Here is a 24,830-nt window from a genome sequence, read left to right as displayed (position 1 = left end):
GCCCGCTGCTGCCCCCGCCCCTCGCGCTGCCTAGGCTCCGCCCTGCCACTCCCACCCTTCTCTCCCCGCGCCCTCCCCTCGCACCTTGGTCGCCGCCTTGCTCGCCTTGCTGCAAGCCCCCTCCGCTGGCTGAGTGCTCCCGCCTGCTGACTGGCTGCCCCCCCTGCTCCGGTTCAGCCTTGAGCCTCTCCTGGATGGCGCATCCCCAGCCTTGGCCTGCTTGTTGGTGGCTTCCTTCCCGTGGCAGTGTGGTCTTCTAGGCTGGTCTTTTGCACCCTTCTCCCTCTCCGTGGAGTAGAAAGCGTCTGGGTTGGGGGTGTTCGGGCATTTGGAGGTGTCGAGCCACTTGTGGCATGGGGCCTTGCACTTCTTCGGAGGGGAGTATCTTCGGCTTCAGCCGTCTCCCTTGCCCTGGCGGTCCTCCACATTTGCACCTTCACAGCAGCAGTAGGTTCATCTTTCAGGAAGCGTCTCTCCCTTCCCGGTGGCATTTCTTTGGCGGGAGGAGGTTTGCCCTGCACTCCCCTGCTCTTCCGGAGTTAGAGTTCTCCTCGCAGCTTTGCCCTGGCGACATCGGCCATGGTCATCCCCCAGCCGTCCAGTTCGTGCCTCTCCGTGGTGGTGGTTGTGCTGCCCTCGTCCCATCAGCATCTCCTAGTCGCGAGTGGTGCACTGGAGCTGGAAAGACCTGGCCCTTGGACAACAACCCAGAGGGGTCGCGTCGGCTGGTGGCCTCCTTGCTTGGGTCTCCAAGCTTCTCAAGACTCAGAGTTTTTCTCGAAGATTCTTTTTCCACAGGGCGGCGGCCCTTGACTCCTTCCTCAGGGATCCCTTCTCCTTTGGCTCTACTTCTTCTTGTCGTACCAAGAGGCTCCCCAGGTGGGTTGAGGCCTGCAGGTGCGTGGAGCGGGCTACTGGAGTGCGGACTCGCCCCCCGTCAGGTGGTGGTTGCTCATGCTGGCAGGTCTCTTCCTATTGGCACCCTCGGGCGGGCAAGATGGACGGGAGCTCAGCGGAGGAGGGATCCATACATGCTTGGATTACGAGTATCTCCAGGATTCAGCTCATCAGGGATTATTGGTCGGCCTCGATTGCTCGATGGTGACTCAGAGGAGTCATATCAGTTGATGGTTCACTGTCTCGAAGACTTTCTAGTACTTCTAGGATTCACTTCATCAGGGATCCGTAGCTTTTTTGGTTTTGCGGTTTACTGGTTTTCAGAAGACCCAGACTAGGATAGCATTTTGTAACAGTTTTATGCTTAGCCCTGTGTGGCTTGTAGTTTCGCAGGTGGGAGTAATCCCTGTGCTCCAGCATTGTTGTTGAGTCTCTTGTATTCCTTGTCTCGAAGTAATATAATTAGCCCTTCTTTTTGTTTTTTTTAAAAAAAAAAAAAAAAAAAAATCAGTGCATCACCTGCAATGTGTCAAAGCTGTCCCTCAGCTTAAAATAGCATCCATGTGCAAAGCGTCCATAAAAAATAGCATCCCACAAGGCAATTTGGGCCTATCAGCGCATCCAATAAGGACCGCAATGCATCCAAATGGCCTATAAATCATCCATTGCAACCCAATGCATACCACGAATGAGCGCACACTACTCAAACTACAACCAGAGTGATCTGCATAAGGTATGCTCAAGAAATCATAGTCCCACGGTAATGAGCGCTACTGAAAATAGAACCTGAGATGCTTCAAAACATGGGCGCCATTGCATAATCGGACTCAGCAAGAAAATCTGCAAATATCTCTCTTCTGCCAGAACTCCAAAATCCCAACCGATGAGTGAGAAATGGGAGTCAACACTTATCCACTGCCATGTGGCATAAATCTAAGGTTTCAAAACCTTAGTATGCAAAATGCATAACAGAGAGACGAAATCGAATACACAGAGATTTATAACTTTGAAAATCCTCCACCGAATCACGCAAGAACTGATAGGTAGGGGTTTTGGGGCGTCCGGAACGCAATGGGACAGATGGTTTTGGAAACCGTGGTCTCAATCACTGGGTCCAACACACGGACTGAAAAACGTTTTTGAAAACAGAGCTATCTGTAAACTCCACCGGAGTGCGAATGATGAGCAACATAGAAGTTTTAGGACCTCCTGAGTCCACCGGAACTGACAGATCTGCAAATGGTTGCTCCAAACTTGAGTTCCAACACCCGGGCAAAAAACGCAGGAATTGACACAGTGAGTCAGAAATCCAATGAAATGATCCCAGACTCAAGAATGAAGGTGTTTCCAAGCTCCTGAAGTAATGTGGACACCAAAAGCAAGCAATAGTTGCCTCTACAAGTCAATACGGAGTCTCTGTCATTGAACGGAACTGGGAAAAGCTCAAAAAACGACTTTTTCTTTGAAAGCTCTTAACAGGCTCTCAAAACCACTTCGCAAAGCTAAAGTGACTTTTCCAAAGGTTTCTCCAAGGTCTCTGTACACTCGAATGCAAGTAAAGTCACCCACAAAGCTTGCCACAGAGCTTCTCCTTCCTCCCACAGAGCTGCTGAGCTTCAAGCATTCACGCACGCTCAGCTAGATCACCCGGGCTCTGATACCAGTTGAGAGTGCTCTCAACGGAAGCAAGAATGGAAGAAGGAGAGAGAGAGACAGAGAGCCACACAAGTTTGGTGGGTGCAGAACCACCCTAATCTTCTTTTTCATTCATTTATATATGTGTTTGAGTATTGTACATAACTGGGGTTAAGGCACAGTGACCTTTAACCCCCACAAATAGAACATCCAAGAAACCTACCTTGTAGACAACCACCCGATCATAATGGACCTAGTGGACAAACGGCTGGCCTCCAATAGTCAATTCTGAGCAAGTAGGTAGGAACCTTGGGCCAACGTACCTTGATCGAGGGCAAGACTTCACAACCAAAGGGGCTAGAAGGGGTCATAGCCCAAACACTTTTGATGCTACATTCTAGTCAGGAGACACATACCGACGAGTAGGCGGTACAGACGGACTGCAATTTTGATATATCAACGCAGATCCGAGTTTTGGTAGAGGTGGTAGGATAAGGAGGTGCATACCGAGCATCTCGTGGGTGATGTAGCAATTTTGCTGGATGAGGGACTCCCACTTGTTGTAGCTACCACGAAAATTTTATAGTGTGTTTTGGGTAAAGAGGAGATGCCCATCCATTATAGGATTTATCAGTAACCAATAGCAGATGAGGTGTCTACTATGCGCTCTATGCACCAAGAAGTTTTGGAGCTTGTACAGCCTATAATCTTTGTCTACGACAAGGCCATTCAAGACTTCAACCGTTTTATGGAGGAGCGCACTATGCGGCAGCACAACATATTCAAAGCCGAAGGTTCATTCTCGCATGAGTATGGTAGCTACCTAAGCCTATGATGGCCAAGTTACCCTTCTACTATGGCAATCTTTTATGCAAACTTGAGCAACTAATCAGTAGCCATGTCATAGAAGCGTGGTCTATACATGATAATATACGCGACCTATGTAACGAACCAGGATCAAGTGGTCGGAGTGCATTAGGCAGGTGCAACGGCACCATACTCATTTTGAAACACTAGGTATTGAAATTCTATCTGAAGACCCAATCACCGAGGCTTTTGGCTTGCTAAACCCGAGCACCCACGAATGGACATCAGTAGTATCTATCCTTGGCCACTAAGGGGGCAACATTTTGAGCCACCACTTTTCCCTCCTCCACCACCACCTATAGATGTAGTTGGGCCATCTCCACAACTAGTTCACCTCCGACCTCTCATCCGACGAAGGCACCAACGACCTCGTGGGTTCAATTTGCAAGCATCTGCCTTCGAGCAATGTCTAGTCGCTACCACATCAGGACACAGGTAAGGATAGACGAAGCGAGATGTTAGCCCCAGGCTAGGCTAACATAGCATTGACCTTGCTTGGGGCAAGAAGCAGTGGAGGCAGCCGAGTACCTGCTTTTTGCAGACAGCAGTAGGTGCAGTTGATTTTGGCAAATCAATTTATCAACGACGAGTAGCAGTGGGCACACTAAGTGCACACTTAATTAGAAGGTGGTTCTTTAGGTAGAAAAGTTGTAATAGATGAGGAAGAGAAGATAGATAGAGCAGTGTGCCGAGTTCTCTTCCTATGAACTGGGTTGATAGGTTAGGGAGTGTTCATTGCAAGCCAAGGCGGCTTGGTTGTAAAAAGTGACTCTGATTTAATAAATGAGCAATTGAATCTCCTTAGTTTTACTTGTTAGGATTCTCCACTAAGTGTTAAGTGTGCTTTCTAACTTGGTATTCTCCCATCATCACATGATTTCCTCTCGTTAGCTAGCCTCGACCTTTGAGTGTTATTTGTTGGCACTTGTTTTGCACTCGAGCACCCCTATCTTAGGATTGCAAGGGTGAGCATCTTCACTGAGCATTCTAAGTTAGTATCCTTCACATTGCACAAGGTATTCCAAATACACATTTAACAAGTTCAATACAATTTTTGACTTTCTGACACATAAAATAATAAATGGAAATGTAAGGAGAATGACTTATTGCATGGCAACTCAAAGACTTGGAAAACTCAAGATGTTCTACCAATGATGATAGAGTGTGCAACATAATGTACCAAATCCATACAATAGACCATAGAGTTCACGTCATGCATATTGCTGTGTAGATGTGATTATCTTATCTTAGCTTACATAGACCTAGCTCGAGTTTTTTCACTCACAAAATCCTATTGACATTTCCATAATTAATTCACTCACATAGTCCACACTCATAGTCTAGGTAATTTTCCATCTCATAGATCCACATGGCTCAATCAACTTTACCTAATTTTTATCCACTTACACCATTTAAGATCACTTGCGCCATTTAAGATCACTTGGTCCATTTAGCCTAAGGACTTGTAATTCATTAACCTCCCCACTAGTATGACTTATCTCCATCAATGATGTGTTAAGAGAGATGGATGTGCCCTTAGTTTCTACAAAGGGAGTACTCAATCTTTAAATGGGATTTGAACCCTAGATAGCACCCAAGTTTATCAACTATCCTAATGACTAGGCTACCACGATACAATCTACCTTAAGAGGAAGAGGAAACATGTAAAACAAAAGAGGGAAGGCATGGAAATGTCCTTCAATGGTGTAAATCACCTTAAATTTTGTTCCATGATTCCCATGAGGATTCCCATTTCCTTTTCCCACCTCTCCTCACTCCATCTAATCAATACAATCATGAGGAATTTTTTGAGTTTGGGTTGAAACTAGTGACACATATCTCTCCAAACATTTGATGATGAATGAGTGCCCATCTAAAGAAAAAGGCCATGAATATGAGGCAAAGTTTTAATAGATGGCCTATGGCCACATTAGAAAACATTCAATTATTATATGTCTAAGTGAGACTGGAATGGTGACATTGGGAGACTTTACATCACAAATCTCCTCTCAAAAATGGTTGTAGACACCCCAATGCCGGGGTCTAGTGTTGGGGGTTCTGTGAACATTTTTGAGAGAGGATTTGTGATGTCTCCCAACATCACCATTCCACTTCTGCCCAAAAAAAAAAAAAAACATCACCATTCCACTAGCAACAGATTGAATTCCAGCTTTGCCTCACTCACTCCAAAATAATTGCTTTATGTATTTGCATGCCAACATGATAGTGATCAACATTCCAGCAAGGTGTCACTCACTAAAAAATGATTGCTTTACCTATATGCATGCTAACATCATATTGATCAAGCACACGAGATAAGAAATTATGACTAGCAATATAGGACTATATACTTTTAGATGTCAATTCCAAATCTATAGATTTTTACTCTTTACCACTTATTTATCCTAGTCCCAATGCAATTTCTACGTAAACTTGAGATAGAAGATGAGCTGTATTCTTGCAATTTAGTTTAAACTTATTGCTTCTTATACATCCTTTGTGGACAAAAGATTCTCTCATGTAAAGATGTAATGAGGGAATAACACAGAGCTAGAAAATAAGATGTTGGGGCAAGAACTTCCTTTCAGTAAACTTATTACCAGTATTTTGGCTTGAGCTTACTAGATAACGACAATCATGTTTTACTTTATCATTGATAGCTTCAAGCCACAGAAAATAATTGTGTGTTGTTGAATAGAAGTGAGAGTTGAATGGTCACATTGGGGGACTTTTCATTACAAATGACCTCTTGAAAATGTCGTAGACTCCCCTATGACCATTTTTGAGAGGTCATTTGTGCTCTATTTGTGATGAAGAGGCTCCCTTATTTAGTCATTCATTAATCTCATACATTTGCAATGCATTTGTGAGTGTTTTTATATTCTTGAAAAGGTCTCTCTTTCATCTTTTGCCTTCATGAATGATTTGGTCTTCTCCATAGGTCTCTCTTTCAAATTATGCATACTTCTCTATTCACGAACTCAAATTTCTTATATTGACAGCATAGCTATCCCTCCTTCTCTTATGCACAATCCCATGTAGCTTAAAGGCACCTCAAAGGGAATCATATATGGCATTCTACAAAAACATGGAAATAATGGATCGACTAGCTAGCTGCTGCAAGTTGTAGACAAATGCGGACGATGTGGCGATACGGATCCAGGTTGATAATGGTTCCTCTGGTAGAAGTGAAAGAACTTAACTACAAAGCATGGAAAATTCTATTAGGAAGGTTTTGTGTGTTGCACACTACGTTTGTTACTAGCACCATCTTCATGTAAACATTGTGCACTATGATCGACAATAATAGTATACTCATCTTGCATAAAATCACACATTATACTACATTTAGCTTCCATACATGGTCACAATTCATGCTTAGCAACTTTAGGACTACATATATGCATAATAAGCACAAGTATTGTGCTCAACTAATGTAGGAGGAGTTAAAATGACTATGCAAATGCTTGAGATGAATTACCACTCCTTTTATTATTGATTCAAAGTGTGCCGCATCATGCACTACAGACTATCATGAAGTTGTAATTGTCCTATCTGAACCAATTTTGTATTGCAATAGTTGAGAAAGTTGGAGATTTTGTTCCCATATTCATGTTAAATGATTAATCAGTATAAGAGGAGTTTGATGTCTAAAAAGGTGAGTTTTATTATATGAAGACATGAGTTCAAGTCTATATGATTAATCATTCTAGGAGGAGTTTGAATTCTATGAAGTGGAGTTTTCTTATATGAAGAAAGGAGTTTAAGGTCTAAGAGGAGAGTGGGTTATAGCACATTCTAAATTTTTTTAAAGCAATGCATTGAGCATTTAAAGTGCATCCTCCACTGTATCATGCTTATTGGGGATATGCTCACGAATACAAGTAAGATATATGGGTAAATGATAGTATCCTAGAGGTCATTTAGAAGTGGCAAAGCAAGCAGTACACAAAATGTTGAAATTGAACTCCAATAATTGTAAACCTAGTATGAGGGAATTTCCCCTTGTGGGGTAGCACAATATATGGAGATTGATATCATAGGGCTTTTCTCTGGGCCACAAAGTGGTGGAAATTGAGAGCAAGGCCCTCTAGAGGCAACGTGCCAAAATAACTCTATGAGGTACCCACAGCTCATAGAGTGTCTAAGTGTTACTTTGTTCTTGGCTTTAGAGGCTAGTATTCTGAGCAATTCCATAAGAAAAGAGGCTTACCTTGAGGAGTATAGTGCAAAAAAGAGCCATTGCAGCATTCATAGAGAAAAAACCTTGATTGGGGAAGTTTGTTTGACAAAAATTTTGGATTTCTTGATATTGAATTGATGGTTTGTCCTAGCACACAATAACATACATCACCTTTTTCACTTTCTTTCCTTAGCCATATCTTTAAAAATTGGCAAGCTTTTCTCAAAGATTTTCTCATAAAGTTTTTTTGGGTAAATGGTCTATCCTTAGTGCAACTAAGGATATAAAAGTTGCTATAGACACAGAGGAGACTAATCTAGATGGGCTTACTGTAAGGATATAAGAGTGGTTGTAGACACTGAGGAGACTGATCTAATTTTGCAGATAAGGATGTAAGAGTTGTTGTAGACACTGAGAAGATCAATCTAGAGGGGCTTACTATGTAGCATGGGATAAAGGGGTGGCTGAAGTGCAAGGCCAGTGACCACTGTGATGAGACAAGTCCCCAAGTGTAGATCTAGCTAACACCAAGAGTAAGAGTGTTAAAACCCAAACTACTTTAGAGAGGGTTACAACAAATATGGTAAAGCACAAGCAAGTATGGCATCCACCCCACAGGCATGAGCTTGTAAGAGGCTACTATGGAGCATTGGATAAAGGGGTGGCTAAAATGCAAGGCCAATGACCATTGTGATGAGACGAGTCTCTCAACTATAGATCGACCTAACACTAGGAGTAAGAGTGTTAAAACCCAAAATACTTTAGAGAGGGTTGCAACAAATATGGCAAAGCATGACCAAGTTTAACATCCATCCCCACAAGCACAAGCTTGCAAAAGTGGCTATAATGTTTAACTTAGGCTTTTGGGTTTTTGGCCCATGTAATGGAGAATCATCATGAGACAGTCATTGGGGTAGCTAGTATCATGTATTCTTGAAAATATTATTGTAATGAGAATTTCTTATAAATCTATTATGCATGTTATATTTCTAAACCATTTGATGAATAATGTGGTGGCCTTTTTGATTACTTTGGTAACTCTTTATATAGAAGATGAATAATCTTGAGTCTTGTGTAATTGCTTTGAAAGTGTTTGTGGGGATGTTGAGGAAGGTGCCAGCGTGGCTGTAGAGCCGGCATCTGCATCGATCATTGGGATTGGAAATTGTAAGAGCTATCTAACTATTTGTCATTATTTTGTGGGGGGAAGAAGCTGTTAAAAGCATAGAGAGGCTACTTGTAAAACTTCAACAATATATTTTCTTCCAAATCTTGTATGCAATTGAGAAATATATTTCATTCAAATCTATGGAGAGTGGTAAATATCCATGCATGCTTATAAACATGTTGCCTTTTTAAACTTTACAAGAGAGTGAGAGAGAGGGAGTTATATTAACAAATGCTAAATGATGTGGTGGTTTATATAGGTGTCAAAGAATTATCTTTAGTTTGCTATGTGAAAGGTCCTTTAAAAATAAGGCCTAATATATGCTCTTTGAAATAATGTGAGTCCAATCCACATAGACAAAGGAAAAGATTAAGAAGGGCATTGCAAAGTTTTCAGTTAGTGAAACTGTGATACCACTACCAAATTGGTGCCTCCCCTTGCACTCTACTTGAGATCAAGAACTTTGAACATTGGGATCTAATATTGAACCTAAGTAGGGCGCTTCTTCATATGCTGCACCATGGCAAAGAGTCATTATTGCCTAGTTGGCATGTTAACAAGGGACAAGTAAGAGGCTTCTCAAAAGTAAGGCCTAGTAGTGAAGTTACATATCTTGTGGCCGACGATGTAGAGTGAATTTTTATGTTGGGTAGCAGTATGGTTATATGTGTACATATGGAGTTTGTAACATTTGGGAAACATAATACAAAGGTTCAAACTATTTTTTTCTAGTTGGTAGATTTAATTTTAGGATTCATTGAGTAAGAGTTCTATGATATTGCTAGTTTTACTTTTTGGGTGGGAAGCCCATATTTTAGATCATCTTTTGTATTTCTAGGATTGATTTCCTTTTTATGATAGCTCATGCATGCTATTACTTGATGAAAGTTGTGTTGGAAATTTGGATGGGACATACACAATACTCCCAAAGTCTATAGAAGCAATCCCATCTATCTGTCTTACTAAATATGTGGCAATGGTTGTCATGGGACAAGCCATAGTTTATGTTCGAGGATACTTTTGGCATGTGGGGATACCTAGACAGAGTATGTTTCAAAGTTCTTTGTTGAAAATTTAAAATACTTTACAAGGCCCCACTATATTAAGAGACCTTGATGGGGGAAATAGCAATGGGATTCTACCTGTGTGAATATTTACACTTGCTAAATGTTTTGTAACCATGGAATTTATAGACCTACTTTGATGACTACTTTGCCATAGCCTTGATAGTGCAGTTTTTGTTCAAGGATACTTTTGGCGTGTGGGGATATTTACAAACCACCCTCAAGTCTAGAAAAGAGACAAAAAAGTCTCCTAGCCTTGAAGTGGGAGGCAACCCCCTCTAACCAACCCTAATGCTTGGTGAGATCCAACCCTTGAGTTATCAACCAATTGTGGTGCAACATTAAATACTTTTGGACCATGAGGGTGTCATGCATCCTATCATCTGAAATGAAGAAATAGAATGTCTTCTATGTGTGCAAAAATTGTTACCTAGCTAGAATATCAATGCGTGTATTGAATCTCATTTTGCTCCTTGAAAGAACATTTTTTTGCAAGGTCTAGCACCAAAACCACCACATCTTCAAGAAATTTCAGCACCCACTCTTTGAATTGTTCAACTTCCCACCTAAAAATGTAATTATACTTAACAAATTTTGTGAGGTGACTCTTCAATAATAGTGAAAGATCATGGCAGTGCATCTCCTATGCTTGCATTATTTCTACATATCATAAATACATAATTGCAACATGCTTCATGAAGAATAAACTCTAGCCCCTTGGCTGATTGATTGCATCCTTGATGAAATACATTTGCATGTCATAAATGCAATAACATGTGTACTTCTACTTCATATCTGAGACAAAATAGGTCTATAAGCACTCAAACAAGCATTGCTAAATTTCAATATATGGAAAGGTTTCCTTACATATTTGTAAGAGCTTACCCTATGCTAGTGTACAAAATAAGGAAACACTCAAAATTGGTAACGTAGACTGCATAATCTATGCTCTTGCCATACACCGCTCTTATAAAAGCCACAACTTTTTAGATTTCCATTAATGCTTAACAAACCCCATACAAACAGCTCCCAAACTAGGGCTTATGATGTTAAATACAAGAGAAGACCTGCCTGTCCAATACCGCCCTATCGGCAATCCCAGCTCACTATATAGGGACTATTTGGAACAAGGGCTAACAACCAGGTTGGTCGTCTATACATCCAGTAGATATCTCCTACAGAGGATGTGTAGAATACCCCTACATGCCAAGCCTTGCAAAATCGTTCCCTCCTGTCTGCGGTTCCTCATGAGTCTAGGATACCATGCTCCTAGGTTGCTCGTAGAGTGAAGATAATGTCCTACCAGATAGCTAACAATGTAGCTGTCAGTGGGACTTGCTGCCCTCCCATCACCTAACTACAATGGGAGACCTAGATATTCTAGGTCGTGATGCTGGCCACTTTCTCCCAAACACTATCCTCTTGTAGAGGCTGGGGGCAGGTGCGAGACAGTGGTACTACCTCAAGAAAACTCCATCTGGAAGACCTGCTTTGCCATCTATCCTATATGCCGCTGAGACCGTATCGATAGAAAGCATGACGACCCTCTGTGAGCCATGCCACCATACCCCATGTGAAGTCTCTCTGCATCCTCTACATCCTCTATCATGTCTAAGTGCCCCTATCAGACTGACCAAATCCACTCCCCTAGATCCCACTATATATCTCTAAGTGCCCTACCCTCCCACAGCCAAATATGCCAAACCGCTCCCTCTGGGCTAGATAGTACCATGGTCGGATCAATATGCCACTCTTTGCCCACGCGACCAACAACCCTAATCCTCTACCAATCTAAATCCTCCCTTGTTGCTGACTCACCCTACAGGAGCCCACCTGGTCCCACCCTATAAGACATGTGAATCCCTCCCTAAAGAACCGGACCCTAAGAGGCACCCCCGTCCACGAGAACGAACCATCCCCATAGTTGGGTGTTGTGACATGAAGTTGGGGGTAATAAACTTCACGCACCTCTTCACTTCCTGCTGCTTTTGAATTGAGTGATAGAGATATTCATCACTCGGAAAGGGACATTAAAAAGAATATTTTATACCAAGAGACCACACCATACTTTCCTCCCTTAGACGAGAATGAAGATGGTAACATCCCAAGTGATGTTGTACTCAAGCATAGGGAGAAGGAAAGGATCAGCAGAGGCCATAATCTCAGCAAGCCGATCAGCGCTAAAGAGAAGAGCGATACATTGTTGAAAGAAGATCTTGTGGCTCAACATGACATGAACTGATATATATCGAGGAGTTTGAAGGGTCTGATTGGGTCAGATGGGTAGGTTTCGAGGAAACATTGCACCTCCTTCATAGATACCTTTACAATTAGCTCAAAACACTCTCCAAAAAGAGCGAGTGGAAGCTCCAAGACTACTCATAGAGAGAGAACGAACTAGAGAGAGATGGACTCAAGAGTCTACATAAGAGAATATCTACAAGAGGGAGGGAAGGCTCATGGAAGAGGCTTGAGGAGACTAGAGCTACAGCAACATGAGGCCCAATGGTGGAAGAGATGATGAACAAGGGAGAGGAGGGCTCCTTTTATAGAGATTTTATCACCCTCGTTCACCCATTTACAATTGCTGCCTGTAGATTCCTTTCCCCATCAATCACATAAGCCTGTATGTCACCATCCATGTCCTTTTTTGGCTACTCTTGCCATGTGTCCCATCAAAAGCTGCTGAAGACTCTTAAAATATTGAGAAAGTCAAGAGTCTCCCCACATGGAGCCCATAGGGACCCTCTCCTTTCCATATGTCCACATCCTCCTTATTCCACATAGGAATTCTAGAAGGATTCCTCTTGACTCCACACTCCTCCACATGCCTTCCATACGCTTGGCTTGTGATCTCTCTTATATTATTGGAGCACATGGACATGAGCCCACCTCTTTATATGACTCACTCTTCCTATTTTCTAAAAACCCCATAATATCCCATACACAAATAACTCTCACCCCATACCAAGGTATTTATCATTCATGCACATGGTATTTACAATGATCCATTCCACTCAGCCTCTCAATCCCATACAATATCTTAGAAAATAGAGATAAGTGAGAGCTGCTAGGCTATCACTTGATGCTCAAACTCTTATCAAACAAAGAGAAAAACAATACCAATGCGAAATAAAAAATATCAATTTTTGGCGTCACAGTGTCCACGGGCTATGCAGCCCCTTCCACCAAAACTCAAGGATCGTTGAATCAATAACTAACACTCATGTACTTGCTCCTCGTAAAGTGAGAGAGTGTCTGTATCCTGGCCTTTGGATCCCTAGCTTTGGATCCTTGGGGAGCTATCTCTAGGCTCAAAAAGAACTAGTTGGACCACTGTCCCACTATGCCCATCCAATGTGCATCCTTTCCCCTAGCATCCATCTATTGTGTCTTTGACTTAGGGGTGCCAAAGAATCAGATGTCTTTCAAACTCCTCCCTTTAGGAAGGACTGGCCTGAATGAGTCTTGTGAGACCCTACGCCATACCCTGATTAGGATCCTCATGAATGGGGAGCCCTTCATGCCTCTGAGAAGATTCACCCCTAAGACTCTTGTCATTGGCCACACGTCCGGGGGGTGTTCCTGAAAAGTCCTCTCCAAAGGAGGAGCTTCCAAGGCTCTGTTCCTAGTGTGAGGCCTCGAACCACCAAGAGGGCCCGACTCTGCATCTCTCAGGTATATGATGCCTAGCCCACCCCTTGATTGTGGGAGGATCATTGTCTATGATACTCTCTAGCCCTAGTGTGCCTTATTGCATCCAAGCCCCAGCTAGAGAAAGATCCGCACCAGTCTTCTGAGTTGGCCCATGCATCCTCTATAAAAACACCCAACATGATGCAATATATCAGCATGTGTGTGTGTGTGTGTACATACATACATACATATATATGTATATGTATATGTATATGTATATGCATATAAATATACATATACATATGCATGTACATGTACATGTATATGTGTATATATATATATATATATATATAGAGAGAGAGAGAGAGAGAGAGAGAAAGGAAGAGAGATCATATATTCTAACACACACACATATGGAGAGAAAGAGAGAGAGAGAGAGAGAGAGAGAGAGAGATCATATATGCCCACCCATACACACTCATGCAACACATTTCAATATACATGTATAAAATTTCAACAAATTTATAAAATTTGTTGAAATTTTATACATGTATATTGAATATGTTGCATGAGTGTGTATGGGTTGGCATATATGATCTCTCTCTCTCTCTCTCTCTCTCTCTCTCTCTCTCTCTCTCTCTCTCTCTCTCTCTCTCTCTCTCTCTCTCTCTCTCTGTCTCTCTCTCTCTCTCTCTCTCTCTCTCTCTCTCTCTCTCTCTCTCTCTCTCTCTTATTTGGACATGATGTGTGTTAGCTAGAGGGGATTTGCATGTGCTAGGCAAAGAAGGGCTCCACATGGCGAGAGGAGAATTTTTGGAAGCAAAAGGAGATTATTTTAAAGCATTTTTAGGAGCAAAATACTTAGAAAATAGAGCTTTTATTTGCCATACTAAAGTTTTGAATTTGAAATTTACACCCACATCCATTGCCATCCATTTGAAGAAGAAGAGGAGGAGGAGGAGTTCTTGGGAGGCACATCTCCTCAAATTGCTCACTCCCCATTCCTACCCCTTCGACACTCTCCCACTCCATAGCCATCACCTCCACCCCCCCCTTCCTTTGTGGCTCTTGCCCCTCCTCTCCCTCCCCCTTTAGACTGATATCCCCAGAACATCATCACCACCACCTCCTTGGAAATGGCCTCGCCCCCCCACCCAAATTCCCTTGATAAAGTTGCTTTTGTTGCCCCATGAGTCCTCTCCCCCAGTGTACTTTGTGGCATGTATGTGGAGCAAGGACATGAGCAAAGTAGAGATGTTGAACTATGGCATAGAAGAATTGAGGATGCCAATCTACAATGGCTGAAGCACTTGTAGGCAAGAGAGATTGTTCATTGATTGCCTAGATTTGGTCATATAAAATTTGAACATGTATATGAGGCTTGCCAGTTTGGAAAGTAGACTAGAGTTCCATTTTCAATGGGGAGGAGAGTAACATGCTTTTGAAATTTGTGCATATGGGAAAAATACATACAGGATATCGTGATGTATTGGCATATGATTGGGAGTCTCATATACATAATCATTACAAAAGATATAAGAGACTCTCTCTCTCTCTCTCTCTCTCTCTCTCTCTCTCTCTTTGACACTCTCGTGGGGCCGACTGCCATGTATGCAGCACCTTTCTGGGGAAGCGACCTTTCAGCCCCACTGACTGGAAGGGATTCGAGAGGCTACAGGTGACCATGGGATCTAGGATGATTTGGAGTAAGCCTTCAGTTCAGATCATATAGGCAGATTTTGCCATGACACCTCTCCAGGTGGACTCCCTCTTCCAAACAGTGACCTTCCTACATAGAGTCTGGGCCCTACCTTAGTGGAGACTACCAAGACTGGCACTAGTACAAATGGACAGGCTCCCTCCTTTTTAGTACAGCATGGATGCACCATCAAAGCTCATTCCACACAACGAGATCAATCGTATTATCCGATTAGATCTCCTCCAACTCCACACATCTCGGGCTTGGGGGGTGACCAGGAGCTCCCCACCAAGACCCAGTTCTATCGCGACCATTTTCTGAGGATATCGGAACATGGTCTCATCATTAGGCCCCAGTACCTCGAGGATCGGAGAGTCTCACACACCTTGCGGATCACCATCGGGCAGATGTGAGTATCATGCCACCAGTTGAGTATTGAGGCAGGGAGAGCAGCCGGCATACCCAGAGAGTAGCGGATTTGCAAACTATGCACGATGGGAGAGGTCGAGATAGAGGAGCATTTCCTATGTGTCTATCCAGCCTATTATGAGATCCGAGGACGATATCACTGCCTCTTTCAGGAGGGGCTCAGCTTCGGACCACTTGCACGACTGATACATTTCCTTGACCAGGTTTGCATTGGGCTCTATCTGATTGAGATGCGGAGGCATAGAGATTTCCTTGTACGACAGTAGACTAGAGATCAACCACAATTGATACCTCAGGACACCGGGCCAGACCGAGCGTAGACACGAGTCACTGATTTCTATGCATCAGAGCCAACACCAGACGAGAGCGAGAGGCAGGAGCTCGAGGAGTCGAGAGCACTATGGATCGACAGTGAGCCCCACTACCAGGGTGTGGATGGACGAGAGACATGGAGACCACACGTGACACGTAGGGTGACCAAAGCACATTGAGGTCCGGCCTATCTAAGCTCTCCTTAGAGGGGACCACCAACGAGGATGAGGTATCACTCTTGATGTAACCCACTAGAATCAGAGATCCGGGAGACCATGCCCCTCACCACCACGGGAGACAGCTTGATAGACGCGGACACGTGAGCTCTTCGCATCACACCAGAGTGCCATCAGAGAGCTAGGTTATATAGAGCCAGCACATGTACTAGGAGCTCTGGCCCTGAGAATTACTTGACTGATTGCTCTTTTTCCCACTACTTTATACTAGCTTTTTGCATTTGCATTTTAGCACTTAGCACTCAGCAAGGGCCCTTAGTGAGCCCTTTGCTTCAGCCCACAGTGGCTTGTATGAGTTACATATTTTTTGTACTTTGTCTCATAGACCCATGAGGTCTCTTGAAGATTTTAATACATCTCTTTCTCTCTCTCTCTCTCTCTCTCTCTCTCTCTCTCTCTCAATCATTTAGGATCCATCTAAAGGCTATTAGATGGATATTAAATTTCAGGATGTATTGGAAATTGGTGCTCTTGCAAAGTTTGAGTCCCATCCAACATTGGATGTGTGCACGGGGAGGTTAGAGGGCCCATTTTCAACCTATGCACCTCGTTGCATAATGAAGGAGCAAAATATGGGATGGGTCATTAGGATTTGCATGTCCATGTGTCCGATTGAAGGTTTGAGTCCCATCCAGTGTTGTATGTGGGTATGGGGATGTCACAGGCCCCATTTTCATCCTGTGCACCTCTTTGCATCAGTGAATGGTCAAGCACAGAAGCTAAGTGTCATGGTGCATCCATTACCAAGAGCCAACAAACATAAGAATTGGAAAGGTCACATTGTTGGATCTTGTACACCAAAAAGGGCATTAAGACAGGGGTCCAACACTATACATGGTTCATGATATGCAATTGGATCCTTCCAATCAAGCTGACTTTCCTTCACATTGTAAGTGCTTATTAGAGTTTTTATATGGATCATAATATGCTATTGGATCCTTCCAATCAATCTTGCTTTCCTTCACATTATAATTGTTTATTCAAGTTTTATGTGGTGTGTGCGCGTATGTGTGAAAATAACAAAAGAGATTATTTTTCTTTATATGTGCAGTGCATGCGCGTGTGCATGCGTGCGTGCATGCGTGCGTGCATGCGTGCATGCGTGTGTGTGTGGGGGTGTGTGTGTGTGTGTGTGTGTGTGTGTGTGTGTGTGTGTGTGTGTGTGTGTGTGTGTGTGTGTGTGTGTGTGTGTGTGTGTGTGTGTGTGCGTGCGTGTGTGTGCGTGTGTGTGTGTTTGTGTGTGTGTGTGTCTTACAAGTTTGAAAAAAACTTATTAAAGTTAGATAAATTCTTAAAAGAATTTGAAGTAGGGGAAGCATGATACACACATAAATTGATGAAACAAAGAATAAAGGTTAATTAGAAAGGAACAAATAGGAAAATTATTGAAGTATTATATAGTGACTGATCAAATTTTAGTAACTAAATAACTTGTACAAAGTTTATAATACTTTTAAGGAGAAAATTACAAAAAACTAGAGCGATGAGATTATTAGGAGGGATTAAGTATGTAGTCCAAAAGAGATATGCATTATCAATTAACAAGCAAATATCTCATAGAGAAAAATTATCTTAATAAGGGTGTCCTCTCTTTCCCAAATGTTGTGTCAAGGAGTGCCTCAACAAGCCAAATCATGCTTTTCAATAAGGGTGAGGACTCTTTATATTGTCAAATTTCTTATCCCATCGTAGAAGTCAATATTTGTGTTGTACTTAGGTTAAGAAAGGAAAATTTGTCAACTTCCCATTGATTTGTTATCGTTGGTTAAGTCTCTCCGAGAGATCTGAAATTGGTGAAGGATTCTTGATATGTTCCATTGGCTGAGAATGTAAGAAAACTATGAGTTGGGAGGAGGTGCTATTGTTGTTATGCAAAGATGCTACAGCATTTGACAACCCAACTTTCTCATGATTTGATCTAAGATAACAGACATTCTATAGACAAATTATAATTTGCACTTCAAGTGCATTGCGTATATTTACTCTCATATGGACGTGTGGGACTTGATCTTGAAAGGGGGAAAACATGACCCCAAGTATTTGAATTAAAAGCACACAAACATACACGTGCACGCTTGAGCGCGCACACACACACACACATGCACGCATGTATGCATTTATTTTGAACGTGTTGGTGTTAGGTAGAGGGAAGTTGCATGTGCCAGGAAAAGGAGGGCTCCACATGGCAAGAGGAGAATGTTTTGGAAGCAAAAGGAGATTTATTTTAAAGATTTTTTGGAGAAATTTCTCAAAAAATAGAGCTTTTACTGGCCATGCTTCAAGATATCAATTTAAGAAAGATTTGAGTGTGAAATTTCCACCCCACATCTGCTACCATCCATTCAAAGAAGAAAAAGAAGAGTTTTAAGAAGAAGAAGAGGAAGAAGAAGAAGAAGAAGAAGAAGAAGAAGAAGAGTGTTTGAGAGGGAAGAGGAAGCTCGAGCTCGTCGGTGGCTATGGTGATAGGGCACCTTCCTTCTGCACCTTCGACACCTCCCCATCTGCATTGCCATCACCTCCCTCCCCCTGGCTCTTCCCCTCCTCTCCCTCCCCCTCTAGACGCATATCCCTTAAACATCACCATGTGAATCCCTTGAACATCACCCCTCCTTGGAAATGGCGTCCCCTTTCCTTCCCTTGATAGAGCTACTTTCGTTACCCCTAGACCCCTCTCTTGTAGAGTCATTGGCATATCTTTCCCCTTTGGTTGTGTCAGGGAGTGCCTTGCCAAGCCAAAGCCTACTGATTGTCAAAATTTTGACTCCAGTGCAGAAGTCAATACTAGTGTTGTACTTAATTTGGGAAAGGATAATTTTCTGAACTGCCCACTAATCTCCTATTGATGATCAAGTCTCTCAGCAGGGAATGAAATTGGTAGAGGTCTCTTGATATGTTTTGCTGGATGAGAATGTAAGAAGACTATAAGTTGGGAGGAGGTGTTATTTTTGCTATCAATAGATCTATGATGTTTGACAACCCAAACTTCTCATGATCCGATCCGAGCAAGTATTCTATAGACAAACGATAGTTTGCATCAATGCCTACACTTCATTTGCATTGTGTATGAAGACTCATGAAAATTTGAGGGACTTGAGGTAGAAAGGAGGAAAGCATGAGCCCAAGTTTTGAAATTAAGTACACACACAAAGCGACCAGTTAGATGAGTTGTCCCCAATCCAATGACACCTCTGATATTGCATGCCCTCATTAGTCTTCCTTGTTGCGGTATGTTTTCAAGCAAGATACCTACCCGTGACTCCTCCATATAATCACCAAATGCATAGTTTGGGATTGGAGGAGTCACGTCCCTTCTCCCTCGCGCCCTTGGCTCTTTCCCCTCCTCTCCCTCCCCCTCTAAACCGATATCCCTTGAACATCACCATATGATTCACCACTACCACCCTCCTTGGAAATGGCCTCCCCCCCTCCTATCCCTTGATAGAGATGCTTTTCTTGCCCCTAGAGACACGTCTTGCAGTGTCATTGGCCTATCTTTCCCCTTTTGTTGTATCAAGGAGTTCCTTGCCAAGCTGGAGCTTGCCTTTTAATGTAGATGTCAATATTAGTGTTGTACTTAATTTGGGACAACCGAACCTTCTCGAGATCCGATTCGAGCTCACAAGCATTCTATAGACAAACTATTGTTTACATTGCATATGAAGTCTCATGCACATGTGAGGGACTTGAGCTAGAAAGGAGGAAAGCATGACCCCAAGTATTGGAATTAAGTACACACACAAAGCAACCACTTAGATGAGTTGCCCCCAATTCAATGGTGTTGCATTCCTCATTGATCTTCCTTATTGTGTTTATGTTTTGAAGCAGGATACCTACCTGTCACTCCTCCATATAATCACCAAATGCATCATTTGGGGTTGGAGGCTTCTTGAGGAGATTGTGAGCAAAGTAGGAATTGATGCATGATAATTCAAGACTCGCTCACTTATGAGCTAATTTGTTATGCCTTCCTTTGGTTACATGTGGGTGATGCAGTTTGGCAGCATTGTGTTGCTACTTATTTTAGACGAGTGTTGTTAATGCGATCCGACAATTATCACATACTAAGCATTGATTGTATCTTTTGCCAATTCATGTGAGACTCAAGGATGAGAGGCTTTACATATGTATTAAGTAGCCAGACAATCAGAGAAATTGTCATGTCAAAGAAATTTGGAAGCATATTCATGCAAACTGTCATCGGATGAAGAACATGATCTCATCCTCATTTTGCAAAACTATATGATCAATGGAAATATACATCTATGAGTTACTATGTTTTCATAGGAAATGGAGTGGGTGCCAGTCAAGGAACCCTTTGAATAGATCAAAAATCAATGCCATGAGATGCTCACAAGACTAATGGAAAAGGGTCTTAATCTAGAGTGGCTCTACTGATTGCTCAAAGGAGGTCCGAGCATTACATAGAGCTTCTAGACAGCCATGAAAGCTTGCAAGGTCCAAGCTAAGTTTGCATTGCAGGGTCCAGAGCCTGTGTTCATCAAGAGGGCATTTATGACGAATTTCTAGAGAGATCTATCAACCAAGCCAAAGCTCAAGGAGTAGAGTAGGGCCCTTAGTTGAGAAAAACATAGATGCTATTATAACCTATGAATAGATGTATTATTATGATTAAACCCTTTGTTGCATAGACCAACTATAGTTTGCATCAATGCCTACACTTTATTTGCACTTTATTTGCACTGCGTATGAAGTCTCATGCAATGCCAGGGACTTGAGCTAGAAAGGAGGAATCGTGACCCCGAGTATTGGAATTGAGTACGCACACAAAGAGACCACTTAGATGAGTTGTCCCCAATCCAATGACAGCCCTTGATTTTGCATGCCTCATTGATCTTCCTTATTGCGTTTATGTTTTGAAGCAAGGTACATACCCCGTCACTCCTCCATATAATCACCAAATGTATCGTTTGGTGTTGGAGGTTACTTGAGGAGATTGTGAGCAAAGGAGGAATTGATGCATGATAATTCAAGATTTGCACGCAGAGAGAGAGAGAGCGAGTGTGTGTGTGTGATGGAGGGAGAGAGAGAGAGAGAGACACACACACACACGAGGGAGATAGCCGCTATGTGTGTGTGTGTGTGTGTGTGTGAGAGAGAGAGAGAGAGAGAGAGAGAGAGAGAGAGAGGAGGGGGGATGATTTTTTGTGCAAATGATGTGCCTTTGGATCAGCTGCTCATCTAGCTGAATCGATGAGTAAACTAAGCATAGAGCCAAACCAAGTGGTGCCTGCGATAGAGGGGGTCTTGATGTAACTTGAAATTTTGTTTTTTGAAATTATAAGATCCCACCTTGAGACCCAATGGAGCAGGTCTCTAACCCATCGTAGAAGAGTCATGCTACTCGTCATCACAATGGTGCGTGGCTTTGGGAGAATGCATTCTACTTGAGCTACATTTCAACATGGATATTGTATCCGTCACTTGAATTGCGACAGACATACCATTCGTTCATTCAAATTTTCTCATTCCTTGATCCTTGTATATATAGAGGCTCAATGAGTTACTCTGGTCATTATATTATTCTTGCATATAAGAAGGGTCATTGGGTAATCATCTAAGCAAAAGCCACTGTCGCACGAGCTTTAAAAAGCACACAGGCGCTTGACTTACCACAATTGCAAAAAAAATGCAGATTCAACAAGGGAGGAATGCAAATTCTGATTGAAAAAGTAAAGCAGCCTTTTTCGGTCTATTGATAAACAAGCCATCAATTTTGCTAGAAATGAAACACTGGGCTTGATGATCCGAATGGCTGCAGTCTTCTAAACAGTTTATATGAACTAAGTACAAAGGCCATGGATGTACTAAAAGCTGAGGATGTCAACTATCAACTAAGTTGCTCGATGCTCGGAATGCAAAATAGCATAAAGCGAGTCAATCTGGGAGAGGTTGGACACAGAAGCCAGTCAGAAAAGAGATGACCCATAACTTGTTTCCCCTGTAAACAAAGTCTGTGAACTGACCTGCTGCTCGTCAACAAGTAACAATGCTTCCAGGTTGTAAGACAAATGAGTTTCTTAAGAGAAACCACACTGTTTAGGTAAGTGATTCCATCTGCTACACTGCTAAAATCGACCACTGCAAGTTCAGGAATTTCGAGTTGCTGGGTAACGTACTTTGAATCGCCTTCCCTACGAGGATCCATCCCCTAGTCTGCTACATTTTCATCACAGCAAGTTCAGGAATTTTGAGTTGGATTGCCTTGCCTACGAGGATCTCTGTTTGGAGCTCCCCAGAGTTAGTTCAAGATCGTCAGGCCCGATTTCCGGACACTCCTCGTGAATCTGCTCCCCTTCCCAAGGTTTTACGGCGGCCACAGGTTGCACAGAAGAGGACTCAAGCTCGGATCGGACGCTGGCGACTTCCTTTTGGCTGGCGTCTTGGTGATGGTCGCCTCCATTGCAGACGCTAGCTGCAGGAGAAACATACGAGTACCCAGGTCTCCACATAGACGTGTAAGCTTCGGCATTTGAGTCCGCGACGGCCGATAGGCCAGGCAAGCAAGAGGACGAAGAAACCCAGGGTCCGACCCACATTCCCGCAGCGGAAGCTCCGTTACAGCCATTGCGATATTCAGGAGGCGAGTGGAGGGAGATTTCTCCTTCAGTGGAGTCGATGAGAGCAGGTCTACCTTCAAAGGAAGCCGGGCGGAGGAGGGGCGAGGCGATGGGGGTGTCGTTGGCGGAATTGGGGAGAGAGCGAAGAGGGTATTGCTGCTGCGACCAGGCGGTGATGAATGCGGTAGCAGCGCAGTCAGGGACGGCGTCGCTGGTGGCGCCCTTGGCCAAGGCATCCCAGTCGGGTTTGACGCGAGGGGTGCGGGCAGTGGGGGAGCTGAGAGGAGGGGTCACAGGAGCGCTGGCGGATCCGCCATAGACGAGGGGACGCAAGCTGGAGCTATTGCCGGAGCCGCTGGGCGTGGCTGCGATGGAGGAGAGGCCTTTGAGCCAGGGGATCAGAGATGGACCTTCGCCTGGATACGAACGAACAGGGCTTGGGCAAGCAGATGATGCTGGCGAGGGATAGGAAGACGACGCCGGGCTGAAAGGCGAGGGGCAGCCCTCCGGAGCTCGCTCTGGGGGGTTCATTCCCTGCATCATCGCCATAGCCACAACACAAGCACATCAGAAGCTGTACCTTTGTACATTCCCCCTCCATAGCTTCGTCTCTTCTCATATCAAGACCGTCGGCCACAAAAATGACGCCCAATCCACACATACGCTTCGCTCGTCGTTCCGATTTAGCGATTTGCAACAGAAATCCCAGTAACCTTGCAGAGATCCGAGCAGGATAAGAGCAAATCGCACGACGGACACCCTATAATCGTCGCACACCACATCGTTGCACCTCCGAATCCATAGCTAAGAAGTGAAACCAATCGTTATGGCGTACAAAATACACAATCGACGCCAAAACAACTCGTGAGACCGTCTAGATCCAAAACGAAATGTCCGACAAACTTTGGAATGATAGAAAATCCGTGCCTACAGTGCCCAAAAGCAGCTCCAGAATTAAAGCGCGGCCAGAAACAGATTTGAGGGAGAGCGAGCGAGCTTCCCACCTTTCTGTAGGTGAGGCCGTCTTCCTCCACCACCCATCCGGCCTCGGAGCAGAGGGCCTTGAGGACCTCGTTGTTGTCGCAGTGCTTGGGGAGCTTGTAGTTGCCATACATGCGGAGGCCGGTGTAGATCTTGGCAGCGATGGCACGGCGGCGACGCTCACGACGCTTGTTATTCTCGCGCTCCTTCCAGGTGGGGAGGCGAGTGCCGGAAGTCATGGTGGAAGGAGGAGATTAAGAGAGGTAAGAAGAAGAGAAGCGGAAGGGAGATGGAGGAAGGAGAGGAGAAGGAGGGAGGAGGAGGGGGTGGAGATGGGGTGGCGAGGAAGCTTTTGGTGGGGCTGGCTATGGCGACGCTGGTGGCTATGGCGATGGAGTAGCTCTGAGCGAAAGATTAACTCAACAGAAATGCACGAGAGTTATGGGAGGAAATGCTGATAACGGGGAAGACGACCGGGAAACTTTCCCGGCAGCCGACTTCATCCCTCGGAAACCTTTCCCGCCCAACCTTCTGCATAACTGGCTGATGTGTCGCCACGTCAGGACTCCCCCGAGAAATCTTTGACGGCCACGTCAGCAGATCCGCACATGCGCGTCTAACGGCCTGGCTGGGCCCACGTCAACCATCCCTCGGAGCGCCACGTCAGCAGCCCGCAGCGCCCGCTGAGCTGCACGTCAGCGGAGCCGAAACGAGCTTGCAGCGTGCCGCGCCAGGTCAGCAGACTCACACGTGCTGGGTGAGCGGCCGTGGCGCTATTACTGGGGAAACTCCGCCCGGCTGGGGCCAGAAATTTCCCGGCATGGCTGCCAACCGGCCTCGCTGGCGCCACGTCAGCACCCTCAACGGCGAGCGCCACGTCAGCACGACCACACGTGCTTGTCGAGCGGCCGTGCGCAGTAGGCCCGCCGTTAAGCCACTGCCACGTCAGCGGGTCCCACCACCTCTGGGGCCCGCCGTAAAATCGCACGAGCGGCCGCCCCACGGCCCCGCTACCCGCAATACCCACGGTCGCCCACCTACCACACCGCTTCGGACTTTTCCCCTCCCCTGCCGGCAGCCCTGTACCCCTCGCACGTGGCATGCGCACGTGGTGGCTCAGCTATTTTTATTTTATTATAAACACA

At 44.2% G+C, this 24,830-nt stretch overlaps 1 protein-coding gene across 1 annotated transcript; it reads right to left on the bottom strand.

Moving 5' to 3' along the window:
* Nucleotides 1–21,795: 21,795 nt before the first annotated feature.
* Nucleotides 21,796–24,098, bottom strand: BEH4 (BES1/BZR1 homolog 4). The gene is made up of 2 exons (XM_087400929.1): nt 23,709–24,098; nt 21,796–23,238 (listed from the first exon to the last, which is right to left on the bottom strand). Exons 1-2 carry the CDS (start codon nt 23,922–23,924, stop codon nt 22,354–22,356), a joined length of 1,101 nt encoding a protein of 366 aa, XP_087257055.1. The 5' UTR covers nt 23,925–24,098; the 3' UTR covers nt 21,796–22,353.
* Nucleotides 24,099–24,830: the final 732 nt, after the last annotated feature.

This window comes from Dipteris shenzhenensis, chromosome 29, assembly GCF_047967505.1.
Source record: "Dipteris shenzhenensis isolate YYH24624 ecotype China chromosome 29, Dip_SZ_1.0, whole genome shotgun sequence".
NCBI lineage: Eukaryota > Viridiplantae > Streptophyta > Polypodiopsida > Gleicheniales > Dipteridaceae > Dipteris > Dipteris shenzhenensis.
The sequence above is the reverse complement of the archived record's forward strand: the minus strand, read 5'-3'. Positions and strand labels throughout refer to the sequence as shown.

What these genes read in the sequence shown, in the direction of transcription:
- BEH4 (XM_087400929.1), bottom strand. Translation starts at nt 23,924, where the DNA reads ATGACTTCCGGCACTCGCCTCCCCACCTGGAAGGAGCGCGAGAATAAC. An exon ending in ACGGCCTCACCTACAGAAAG is followed by an intron (nt 23,239 to 23,708) that starts GTGGGAAGCTCG and finishes GCGATGATGCAG; the next exon opens with GGAATGAACCCCCCAGAGCG.